The 12178-nt window shown below is 53.8% G+C and overlaps 1 protein-coding gene across 2 annotated transcripts in view; it reads right to left on the bottom strand.

Moving 5' to 3' along the window:
• Positions 1 to 592: 592 nt before the first annotated feature.
• INPP5A (inositol polyphosphate-5-phosphatase A) overlaps positions 593 to 12178 on the bottom strand; it is a 184798-nt gene continuing 173212 nt past the window's right edge. The window contains exons 12-15 of one of the 2 annotated variants that reach the window (XM_008060225.1): positions 5705 to 5816; positions 3048 to 3116; positions 2100 to 2187; positions 593 to 2011 (exon numbers count right to left, since the gene is read on the bottom strand). In XM_008060225.1, the coding sequence (XP_008058416.1) occupies positions 2107 to 2187; positions 3048 to 3116; positions 5705 to 5816 (262 nt within the window). In that variant the 3' untranslated portion in view covers positions 593 to 2011; positions 2100 to 2106. Of the gene's footprint in view, positions 2015 to 2099; positions 2188 to 3047; positions 3117 to 5704; positions 5817 to 12178 lie in introns of both variants that reach the window. The other variant, XM_008060226.2, reaches the window with a different exon arrangement.

Raw genomic sequence — 12178 nt, 5'->3', positions numbered from 1 at the left:
GCGCGCAAAGAGCCCCCGCCGCCCGGCCTTCCGTGGCGGATGCCGGGCTGCCGAGTCTTCGCGGGCCGCCCTGCTGAGTGTAAGTCCGGGAAGCAAACGCGGATAACCGCATGGCTCCACGGTAAGATTTCTCCCGGAAGGCACGTTTGAGGACCTTAGAGAGAACGTAACAGGCGTGATTCAGTTCGCGCCGTTACCTGGGGCCACTCGGCTGTAAGGCTATTTTAAAGCCCCCTTCCTGCGAACCACCGGCCGGTTTTCTCTGAGGGGGCGATGTGTAAGGGGCGAGCTGTTTCTGCGAGCGCGAGCCAAGAGCCGGAGAAACGTCCCGTTGCCCAGCTTCGGGGAAAGCAAAGCACCTACACAATTCCATTTTAAAATGTGAAGAGATAAGTCTTTGATGAGGGTAAACAGTCCAGAAGGCTATTTTTCTACTCCCAGTAATGGCTTAGCCTTTGTAGCCGTATGTGATCCCGTGAAATTCCGAGATTTCTAATGAGCTTGATCTCAAATAACAGGGCACAAGGGAGGACGCTCCGTCACTTAGCATTTCAATGGGAAGCGGAAAGGAAGGAAAACACCAGCACAGAGCTGTCTTCACCACGGCCACTTTTATTGCTTAGAACCGGAGGAGTCACTCCCAGCGGCCTCGGAAGGACCAGCAGCCCAAAGCCGCGGCGCGGACGCTGCTCTGGAACCGCCGCGGCGCGGACGGCGGGGACCACGCGCATCTCAGACCCGGTCTGGCCCTCGGGAACAGGCTTGGCAAGCGGACTCAAATCACTCGCAGTGGTAGTGATTTATATAAAAAACGAACATCGATCTGATGCCTTCACCCAGTCCAGGAACTCTGTAGTGTTCTAAAGTAAAATCAATAAAACATACATTTGTGTTTCATCAACAGACTCTCTAATCACCTTTTAATGCTGTACTTAGTGCTAGAAGAAAAATATTTGCAACAAGGTTATTACATAGGTTGTTTGTAGCACAGCAACCAAGGAAATGTACAGTTTTCTCTTTAATATTTTTATATACAGCCCATGTTAAAAGCAATTTCTACTGGAAGCAGACTAGGCTATTTCTCCCATGATATTATTGTTTTAATGTAGAATACTTGGCACCATAAAACGGTAACAAAAAACGGACAAAACGGTTTACAAAATTCTTAAAAGGTACACCCAGGCTAGCTATAAACTTCACATTCAGTTCTTAATATTACAAGAAACAAGGCATAGGAGTAACAAACTGCTAGTGTAGACGTGCTGCAGGGTTGACTTGCACCCATGATGGCAATCTAGGTCATACTTGTTTGATGTGGTGTTGACAGACACGTAGCTAAACTCCGAGACTCCAATTCTACCGGCTGATTTGACACTCTTGTGCATTCATACTGGAAAGTACTATTTAGCATATGTTTTGGTAAGATTTATAAATTATTTTTAAAAAGTATATATATATATATATTTATATATATCAAAATGGAAAGCAGCTGCAGTGTGATTCAAAAACCATGTGACATGGCGCAGAGTGGACACCCCCGGGGGAGCGGGGGCGCTGGAAGAGGCAGACGGTCCCTGAGTGCTCAGGGCCACGCTGCCTGGCCAGCCAAGGGAGCGCCCACCTCCGCCTGTCCGGCCCGGCATGGTCCACCTGGAGGGGGACGCCGGACACTGGGGTCTAAACGCTGGAAGCCCCTCCACTGACGATCGTAAGAAACTGAAAACTGTGAAGTCTAAGGGACAGGTTCTCTTTGCTGTCTATTAGAGTTTTGGCAACAGGACTGTGATTGTTTAAAAAACCCAATGTTTCTACTTAATGCCACATGAACAGACAAGACAGTGAGGTATGTGAGGCTTTTCCGGATGGTCCGGAGGCTGAAGCGAAGTGTGGGCCGGCCGGCTAGCGGGTGGCGCTCGGGCGGGTTCTCGATGCAGCTGTTGAGAGTGCGTATTCGTATACTGCTACAGGGAGGTCTCTTGGAGGGGCCTCTCGAGGCGCTGACATCTCTTCCCTGCTATGGAATCCGTCATTCGTTAAAGGAACAAACACACCAGGAAAAGCTGCAAAAAGGTGAACTAGAGGGAAGGAGCCATATTTACCACCACGTCACTGCACGACACAACACTTGTGCACATGTGCATGAGGTTTACCTGCCCCGGGCGTGATTCGGAAGGCCAGGAACACGGGCTGCGGCGGGAAGAGAGGAGGCGTCAGCACAGCACACACAGGCGACGGCCCAACACACCGCCACCCACAGCCACACCCTCAGCAGCCCCACCTTCAGCGTCTCAGGAGGACAGCCTCGAGCTGAGCCCAGAGGAGCTGGTGGCCGCAAAGGCCATGCAGCCCTCCTCACGGGGACCCCGTCAATGTCAACGGGAGCTGGAGCCCAAGACCGGCCACCAGAGGCCCAAGACAGCCCTCATGTTTGGCAAGGAAGGTGTCGCTTCCAGATAAAAAAACTACCTAAAGAACTAAATAAGCCCCAAATACAGCGGGGATGGAAAGAGCTCCCACCCTCAGCTCTGCATCTCATCTGGATGCGCTCAGTAGTCTTGAAGGCGAGGAAGTGAACTCACAATCTGGCTAAAGAGAGACGTGACCTGTCACCTGGCGTCACCTCTGTGAGCACTGCTGGACTGCTCCAGTGTTACACACAGTCCCTGTATAAATACGCTACACCATCAGCACCTCCCCTGGAGCCCCCGGCCTGTGACACGTTCGACACTCTTCTGCTCTGTTCACACTATGCTTGCAAAGGAAGGCCACCGAAATGCCCAGTGCACCCTCGAAAGAAAGCCTTCGGGAACAATCAGCTGGAGATGAAATGCTTTTTTACAAACAGTAGAATTGTGTATTTTACTCTATCATGACTAGTCGTTTCTGCCGTCTTCCTACCTACCTTCCAGTATCTTACTGAAATTAAACTAAACCAACTTGGCCCGCTCTGCAGTCACACGAAGGAGACAGGAGTGCGGGAGCTGAGAAGACCGGCCCCCCCAGTGCCCTCCTGCCGCCTGGCCCCAACCCAGTGCAGCTGACGTTACCTTGTGGTCTCCCATGCAGACATTGGGCCCGATGTGGTCGTAGGTAACAACCTTCTCCTCGCTCTCCGACTAGGAAAAGGAAACAGAGGGGCTGGCGCAGGGTGGCTGGGGGTACCCGGCCGTCCTGTGTCCCCAGGGGGAGGCATGGACCCTGCACTCACTGCAATTAGTGCAACTCTGCGCTTTCCTTTCAAGTGTGCCACCTCTGATGGAAGCAGCTCATCTATTTCCCATTTTCCCTGTTTACCTTTGTTTTTGACAGGCTGTTCCATTAACCCAGAACTCCCTGTTCAAACGAGAGCCGGCATGGAACTCCACACCGCAACACAACGCAATCTGTGCATACTAATTCACTGCCGTGTGCACACTTCTTGACAGATGCCTTTATTTGGGGCACAACAGTAAAGGGTTTGTTGCTGGTAATCAGTCAGCTCCGAATAGGCTGGAATTTCACATCCGCCGCTGAAGCATCTGAGACTATAAAGTTAAAACTGAATTATCTTTAATGCAGTAGGAAGCTTAAGGTCAGATTTACTTTCCAGTGTGGTTGCCTGCCAGAAAGCATAAAAACACAGCCTCGGCAGGCAGCGTATGCATGAGCACCTTCCAATCTCCCACGGCGGCCGCACCTCTGCGGAAGTGGGGAAACATTCATCATACGCGGCGTGGTAATTTACAAAGGCAGCATAAAATTGTGGATTTTCAACTGCATAATCTTTGGACAGATAAACAAATTACTATGGGTGCCGGCGGAACATGGGCACACCTCGCTGAGCATTCATCACCAAGCCGCCCAGGCAGCGAGCGCCCGCACCCGGAGCCACTGTGGGCGTCTGGGGGCTCAAGAGGCAGAACGGAGCCTGACGACGGGGCGGCGGCGCGTGTCATGATGGATGAGCCACGGAGGCACGCACGGCGCCCGTCTGCTCGGCAGCCCCAGGGGGAGGGCCTGTCCCGGATCCGGCCCCCAGGCGCCTCCCGTGGCCCCCAAGTGGACGGGCTGTCGGCCTGAAGACACAGCAGAGCTCCGGCTCCCAATCTGAGCTTAAAGCTGCAAATCCTGGGTCCAAAGAACCAGAGGAGGATGTGAGCAAATGGAAAACAAGATGAAACACACCCTCCTCTGAGCAGGCTGAGCCCCAGCCACAGCAGCATGGTGCAGGCAGGCCCTATGGGCCCCAGACTTTTGCTCTCAGGAGTTGACCAGCAAATGCAGTTTTGTGATCTTAGTCACTTTCCCGGTAGACGATGTCTGTTTTTCTCTCTACCCAAGTCCCCAAAGGCTCCGGTTCCCCCAGCAGCCCCGTGCTCCACATGCCTGACCCACGCTCAGAGCCCACCACGAGCTCCTGTGTGACTTGACCAAGACTGATCTCCACATGGGGCTAACAGGTGTCCAGAGAGGGCGGGAGTCTGTCTAAGGCCAGGCGCAGGCCCAGCCCACTCCCGGGTTTTTGGGCTTGTGGCCAGTGTCCAGACACAGCTTCCTTCGAAGCATGGCCTTGCCTTGGTGGTGGGCCCCAGGTGCAAGGGCGTCACAGCCAGGCACGGGCACTGCCCGGGAGGCAGAGGTGGGGCTGCCAAGGAGCCAAGTTCGCTGCAGACACAGGGGCTTCTGGCCAAGGGCCCCTGCCTCCAGCCCGGGCTCCCCACCTGGCAGGCAGTGCCACACCAAAGAAGGCCACAGGGCTCTCAGTGCAGAGGCTGGCAGGGCCACCCACTGAGCCGGGGAGGGTGCCTCTTAGGGAACAGGACATGTGGGTGGCAGGGTGTGGTGCTTGCTCCAAGGGCGCATGCACAGTCTCTGCACTTCCTGGTTGGGACCCCTGACTCCAGTGTGCTCTGCTGTCTGCAGGGCTGGTGCCCGCGATGTGGGGCTCGCTAAGAGGGCCTGGGTCTGGCTGCCTGGCACAGGGGCACAGATGGGGCACCTCAGCCGATGAGAGCCTAGCATGGCCTTTGTTGAGGTTAGGGGCTGGGAGGTTCTTGCCCCTACTTGGGACCCGGGGCCGTGGGGATTGGGGCACAGAGTTTCCTCCTAACTGCCCACCCACATCATGGCCAGAGACCCATGCTCTGAACACTGAGTTTCAAGCTGCTACCGCATTTCATTAGTATTATTTTATCCCTGAGGGGGCTGACAAAACCAATTCTGATACGGATGCTGCTGAAAACACTACTTTTCTGTTCAAACGGGAAACCAAAAATCACAAAAAATGACAATTTCCCAACACCCAGTGCAGTGAGTCACCTCCTGAAAACGTTACCCATTCATTTTCAACTTTTCAAGCCCAAATAGAATTTGGCTCTGATTTACAACTTAAGAAAACCACTATAGACGTTCCTGTCATGCTTTATGGCCTGTGAACTTTGTGTGGACAAGAGCATATTTATTTCCCAGTATACAGTGAACTGTGCTTTTGGAAACACTTCCTGCTGACCCCGCACGCACAGCTCAAGCTTGTGACAACACGGCTGCTTGTGGGCCCACAGCCTCGGTGCGGCTGCCATTGCCTCAGGCCCGGGCACTGGCTTGGAGGCGGCCAGGCTGGGGTTCAGCTCGCTGCAGGACGAGGCTGGGGCTGCGTGGCCCACCCCCCCGTCCCCGCGCCACCGAGGCCTGGCTGGAGTGGACCTGGGGTTCACTCCACACTTACCCTCAGCACCAGCTCCTTGGCGGACGGGGACATGAGGATGCGGTCACACCAGGCCGGGCACCGGGTGTTCATGTACTGCTCGCCCTGGCGGGAGTCTTCGCTGTATGGGTAGCTGGGGAGACAGGAAGGCACAGGTCAGCCGCCTCGCCGCCCTTCGCGTGCCGAAGGGAGGCTGTGTGAGGTCTCTCCCAACACCCCGTGGGTGGCAACGCTACCCAGCAAAAGAATGTGTGGAGAGGTTTCCAGAACATAAAGCCATGCTCACAATTTGAGTTTCCACATCGAACTTATTTTTACGTTAAACCAAATTTTAGTTCTAGCACAGCATCTTCAGATAAAATAAACTATTCCTTTATAGCATAGAATAATCTATCACTTTTTGTTTTCTGTTGGTTGTATTTTTTTGTACATGGTCTCAACTACAGTGAAAACCTACATGGAAAAAAACAGCACCAGATGTCACCTGGGCCCAGGAACAACCTAGTAATGTTGAGGTGCCCAGCTCAGCTGGGTCCACGCCTGTCCACCCTGTGACTCAGCTTGTCTTGCGGCTTGAAATGGCTCTAAATGTGGGTGGCTTCATTGTGCCCGATGCCTCCCAAACACAGCACACCCTGGAGGGGTCTGCGGACAGTTCAGGCCCACCACAGCTGCACACACTGAGTGAGACTGCACTGAAGTGGTAACAAATGAATTCACCTTAGGATTAACTGACTCTGGGGAGAACCATTAGCTGAGTTTTGTGTACACCTCTCAAAGCAGAGGCTAAAGACTTTCCCTGTAAACATCTCATAAGCTTTTTAAGACGAATCCCAAAACACCACACAGAATTTGTTGTGAATGGGATCTTATTCTCTGCGAGGCTTTCCCGTTGGCTTTCGCTGGAAGAGAAGAATGCTACCAAGTTTTTACATCAACCTCGCACGGGCACCAGCCAGGCACAGATTCTGGGGCCCGGGGCCCCTGCCCTCTGTTCCTTGCCTGCTGGGAGACCTGCAGGCCCACGCTGGTCCTGTGCCCCCACCATCTAGAAATGGTTGGCGACCTGGAGGGTGTGCTTTTTGCCCTGACTATGGGTTCCAGTCCTTTTTCCTGCTCTCCAGAGGGATGGCACACGCTCACAGAAGTCATCAATTTGACCCCAGTCTCTGGGAATCATTACCTTACTTGACCAGAGACTCGGGTATGCTTAAAAGCAAAGCCTATGTAGCTCCTATTTGCAACAGCACATTTCTAAAGCACAGAATACCAAACAGCCTACATACTTCTTCAGGAGAAGCAGCGAGTCAACAGTCTGTCCGATCCCAATGGGGCATCATGGAGAATGAGACTTAACCCAGCTGGGACCTGTCCCACCTTAGGCACACGTCCACCCAGACATTCCAGGGACAGCACTGAGGCCCAGGCCAGCTCCCTGCAGGCGCCCACAGCCATCCCACTCCAAGGCGGCCAGCCCCTGTGGCCGGCAGAATAAGGACCCACATGGGTCTGCCTCGAGCTTCCAAAGGAGGACGGATGTACAGTTGTGCTGAACTGCTTGCCTGGGCACACCCCCAGCTGGGCCAAGAATCTAGCCAGGCCACGGTTAGGTGGCTGCTAGGCTACGCCAGGGAGAGCTAGGCCGCTTGCAAGGTGTGCTCTGGTGTCCTTCTGAGTAGCTATGCAGGCACAGGGCATCCTCTGAAGCAATAGGGTAGCAGCTCATGCTCACTTGTGGAGAAGTCCGTGGCTTCCCCAGCCACACACAGTAGACTGTCTCCATCTTCTGCTTCTCGGAAGGAGCCAGAGCCACGCTGTAAAGGGGGCCAACCCCACAGTGCCTCCAGTAACACCCACCGAGCTTCCGGCATGTGGAAGACAGGCCCTCGTGGCTCAGGGGCATTAGCACCTGCATCTGGGGTAGGGAGGAGGTATCCCCAATGGCCCTGCAGCCTCTGTCTGGCCACAGCGTCATCACAGAGGGTCTGGCATGTAGCTAACAGGTTGCCTAGGGAGAGTCGCACAAAAGCCAGCTTAAAAAGCACCGCGCTGAGGAGTCAATGTGGAAGGAAACAGGAGCAAATCCCTGGGTTTCCAGAAGCCAGTCCACGCTGTTATGCCAGCGCTGCTGTTTCTGCAACAGAACACTCCCATTGGCAGCAAAGGCTGGTCGGGGGTCTCCCCTCAAGGGCATCACGAGGCTTGTTGGGTCCCTGCAGCGACATGGCAGGCCAGAGTTCACGTAACCACTGTGAGTTCTGGGCACACAAAGTATGACTTTCAAGTACATCTGTGGATGGACGGTTCTCTCTTCCCATGCACACCAGGAGAGCGTGAGCTTGTGTTGCCTGGTGTCCCTTCAGGGCACTGAGCACCTGGGGCGGACAGGAAGCCGGGGCCACTCTTCCGTCTGCAGGCTCAGGACCCACCAGGATGCTGGGGCTCAGGCAGACTAGGCAAGCAAGAGATGAGAGGGAGCGCCCAGAGAGGCAGGGACCCCTTTAACCGTCTGCACCCGGAGGGGAGCGGAGGGGGCCCCATGTGCCTCTGGCCCCTTGGGGTTCAGGGCAGGTCCTGTTGCCACGAGAGCGTTCACAGGTGGCTCAACAGGAGGAAGAAACCCGTGCGCTAGGGGTATCCTGCCCAGCAGCTGGGGGGCAGTATCCTCACTCCACAGCCCAGGGATGCTCCCTGTGGCCCCCCAAATCATGAGAGAGCCGGAGGGGCTGATTCTAGAGGGGTCCGGGAAAGGCCAGCAGGGACCACAGGGTCTCACTTCACCCACAGACAGGAGGCACTAGGTGAGGCCGGCAAGAGGAGGCTTTGCTGAGCAGCAGGATGCTGGGCTGGACACCACCCACCAGTGATTGACATGGGAGTGCTGTATACACTGACTTATCTGAAAGCACACCTGCTAGGCAGGGCCGCAGGACAAGCGGGCCTATCTCTGCTCCAAACAGCACAGGGAGTGGCCATCATCACCGGTGCCGCGATAACAGGAACAATCACACACCTGTGCTCACCCGCCTTCCTCCCTGGCCCATGAGTTCTCCCCTCAGGATGTGGGCAGCGGCCCCTTTGCCAGTCTGTGCAGCTGATTGCCCGTAGCCAGGTGGACCGGCCCTGCCCACAGGTCTAGCTTCAGGATCTGAGAGGGTCAGGTTCAGGAACAAGGCTTCCATGGGCTCTGGAAGCTGAGGACAGGCGGAACATGCAGGGCCTGGCCATGTTCGAGTCTGCAGGGTTGGGCTGGCAGCACCACCGAACCAACAAGCACAGGAAAAGCCCCAGACGACGCAGCTGGGTGGGGCCCATGGCTTTACCATGTTTCTCGACCACGCTGAACCACAGACCAACAGGTTGGCACTCTCATACCAGGGAGAGGGAGGAGGAGAACCCCTGGCCCTGCTTCTCCAGGCATGCCAGGACAGGACTCCTCCCCGACTCCAATCACGGTGCAGTTTTGTGGACCAAGCATCATGATGACTTAGTGCATGATAGAGAAAAAATATTTTGACATACGTGTGTCCATCTATCAGAGTGTCATTATATTCTACAGTCATGTGCATCCTGCTGCCACAGTAAGCAGTGTTGGCTACAGATGGCCAGTTTAAAAAACACCAGTTGCTATTGAAATTCCAGGGTGGGGAGAAGCTAAAACCAAAGAAAAAGAACCCAACCATTAAAACTGTGGTAATACCAAAATCATAAAGTGAGAGAACTTGGCAGCACCATGGTCTTCCAAAAGGGTTCGGTGGCTGGGGGCTGCCATCACCCACGTCCCGTGGGGCTGACCAGGGCCCTCAGCCGGGCTCTTCTGGATGACCGGTTCCCTAGCTGTTCTTGTCCTCAGCACCTGTCCCATAGTCTCGTATCCAACTGGAGCTCAGTGACCAGATGGATGGATGTCCTCACTCCTTTCCTGAGCCTGAGCACCCAGGCTTGACAAGTCCCAGGGAGCCCACCTTCCTTGTACTGATTTTACTATATAATCATTACTATATTATGGACACAAGTCCACAGACAGAACTTTAAATTTCAGTCCATAAAAAGTTTGAGAAGGGCTTCCGAATCCCTAGTTTTAAGCTATATGTGTCCATTAGAGAGAGATGACTTCTAGCTGGATTTATCGGGACAGTTCACTCCTGTGTTGCATATATTTTTTGTCTTTCTCAAAAGTTAAACAATCTTTTCAGTTAATAATTTGTTCAATAAAAACACCCCTTTCCACTGTTGAGAGTTCATCTGTCTTTGGGAAGGGGTGATTCTTCCCACTTGACTTTCTCTTTGATGGGCAGGACTTCAAAACCTCCCTATTCTGCCAGTGAACGCCATGTAAGAGTAGGACATACCCAGGCGAAGTGACACAAGGAGTGGGTGTGCACCACCCCCTCGCGCCTGCGGCCTGGCTCACAGCCCGGAAGCCTCTGCCAGTGATGGCAGCAGGGCGGTGCTACCAGGACCTCAGTGGGTCCAGCCTGCAGCCAACTGACATGAGTGGAGCCACATGGCACCTGCTCCTTCATGTCTGGCTTCATCTGTGTACGTCCTGGTTTTAGATTTCTTCACAGATCTGCGAGCAGCGGCAGTTCACTGCCACTCACTGCTGTGTAGCATTTCACTTCAGTACTGAATGTCTGCACCACTGTTCATGGGCACCGCAGTTTTTTCCAGTTTGGGGCCAGTTCTTAGAGTGAGGCGCATGGACTCCTGCAGGTCTCCGGGGCCCTTTCAGTGGCTCTGCAAGGTAAAAACGGTTCATAATAATGCTGACATGTTACTTGCTGTCTTCCCAGTGCTGGTGCTGCACAGATGGGGCAAAAGCTGCCCCCAAGCTGCCCGGCCTGGGCAGGAAACTCGAAGTGGCTGGGCCGTGCTAACCAGTGTCTCTGAGCCCTCAGCGCTAAACACAGAACCAGTTTCTCTCACGAAAGTCCTTAATGAAGCAGTATAAATGACTACTTTTATTGAACCTCAGGCCTGGGAAAAAAGATTTTTAGGATTCGGTGGGACAAAACGGGAGCACCGAGGATGCATTCTGCCCATCCCACGGGGCGGCTGGCATCTCGCGGGTGAGCTCATCACGTTTGGGTTTTCAGCTGAAGTCGCTGCTCATCTTCACGAACGCCACTTCCTGCTAGGAAGACCGGCAGACTGGCTGTGGGCGCTCAGACTTAGGGCTGACAGCCACTTCCTAAAGAAAGGGTGAGATAAGCCCGCCTCTTTGGGGAAACAACGAACAGTACTGGTTGCCGATGACAGCGTTTACCCTTTCAAGAAAAATCCAGGATTGGATTGGGGAAATGCTTTTGCTCCACGCACCATGCAGACTCCTCTGCTGGGATCCAGGTGTCCTGATGAAGGTGCTATCTGCACCAGGAGAGAGACGCACCCACATCCAGACACCTGCATGATGCGGCGGCCCAGGAACCTGCAGGAGCAGCTGTTCTACCACCAGACCATGCACTTGGCCAAATGTTCCCTCCAAGTGCAAAGAACCAACATTTCAGGGTTTCAGACTCTACACTGTGATGAAGTTCCAAGGAGCCCCCACTTCTCAAAGGTGGTGCAAGAAGAACACTTGCAGGCCGGGAGCCCAGGGAGAAGCAGTGACAACACCCCTCTCCAGGCACACACCTGCCTTGGGGCTGGTTGCTCCCCATACTTCAAGCACGACGTCGTGGGACGAGACTCCCGCAGCCGTGTAAGCCACACTTTAACGGCACCGCAACTCTTCTCAGTTATTTTTTATATGGAAAACAGTTATGCTTTTTCATTAATATGTTACTTATATTAATATATAATGGGTTTGTTATCTTAAAATAAGTCAATATTTTAGAATTTATGTAAATTATCAATAGACATAACCCACAAAAAAAGGAGCTCCTCAGGGTCTTCAACGATTCAGGTGTAAAGTGGTCCAGGGCCCAGAAGGGTTGAACATGTGGCCCTCCAGGACATGCCCCAGGTGGTTCTCACTGGTGCCATTTCAAGGCAGAACGTAGTTTTTCTTTTCAGTAAACAGAATGATGTAGTCACTGTGAGGCTTAAGGGTGCCTACAAATACTCTGCTATTATTTAAAGTGCGCCTAAATGCAATAAACACGACAGACAGTTGTCATCTTAGATACATGAAGCGCTCACACAGAGAGAAAAACCATCCCACAGCTGACCCACGTACAGTGCCACGAAGACACAGCAGAGGAGCACTGGTGGCTCACATGTCCCGGAAGCAGCTATAAGAGCCACCGGATGGCAGGAGGGCATGCGACTTGGGAATGTTGAGTTCTCTGGCGGTGGGAAGGCTGTCCTGGGGAGAGGGTGGGGTTCCACTGGGCAGGTCTGGGCCTGTGCCAGCCCACAGGGCTTGCCCAGACCGTGAATGGTGAGCAACCTGTCCAGACTCCATAGCTTCAAGGGCAGAATAAGGGACCATGGCTCCAGAATGCATCATCCTCACTGCCCCTGTGCCATGCATGGTTTAGTAAGAATATC

Source organism: Carlito syrichta, unplaced genomic scaffold (assembly GCF_000164805.1).
Source record: "Carlito syrichta isolate Samal-C Ts95f unplaced genomic scaffold, Tarsius_syrichta-2.0.1 Scaffold304560, whole genome shotgun sequence".
Taxonomy (NCBI): Eukaryota; Metazoa; Chordata; class Mammalia; order Primates; family Tarsiidae; genus Carlito; species Carlito syrichta.
This window is presented reverse-complemented; position numbering and strand designations above follow the sequence as displayed.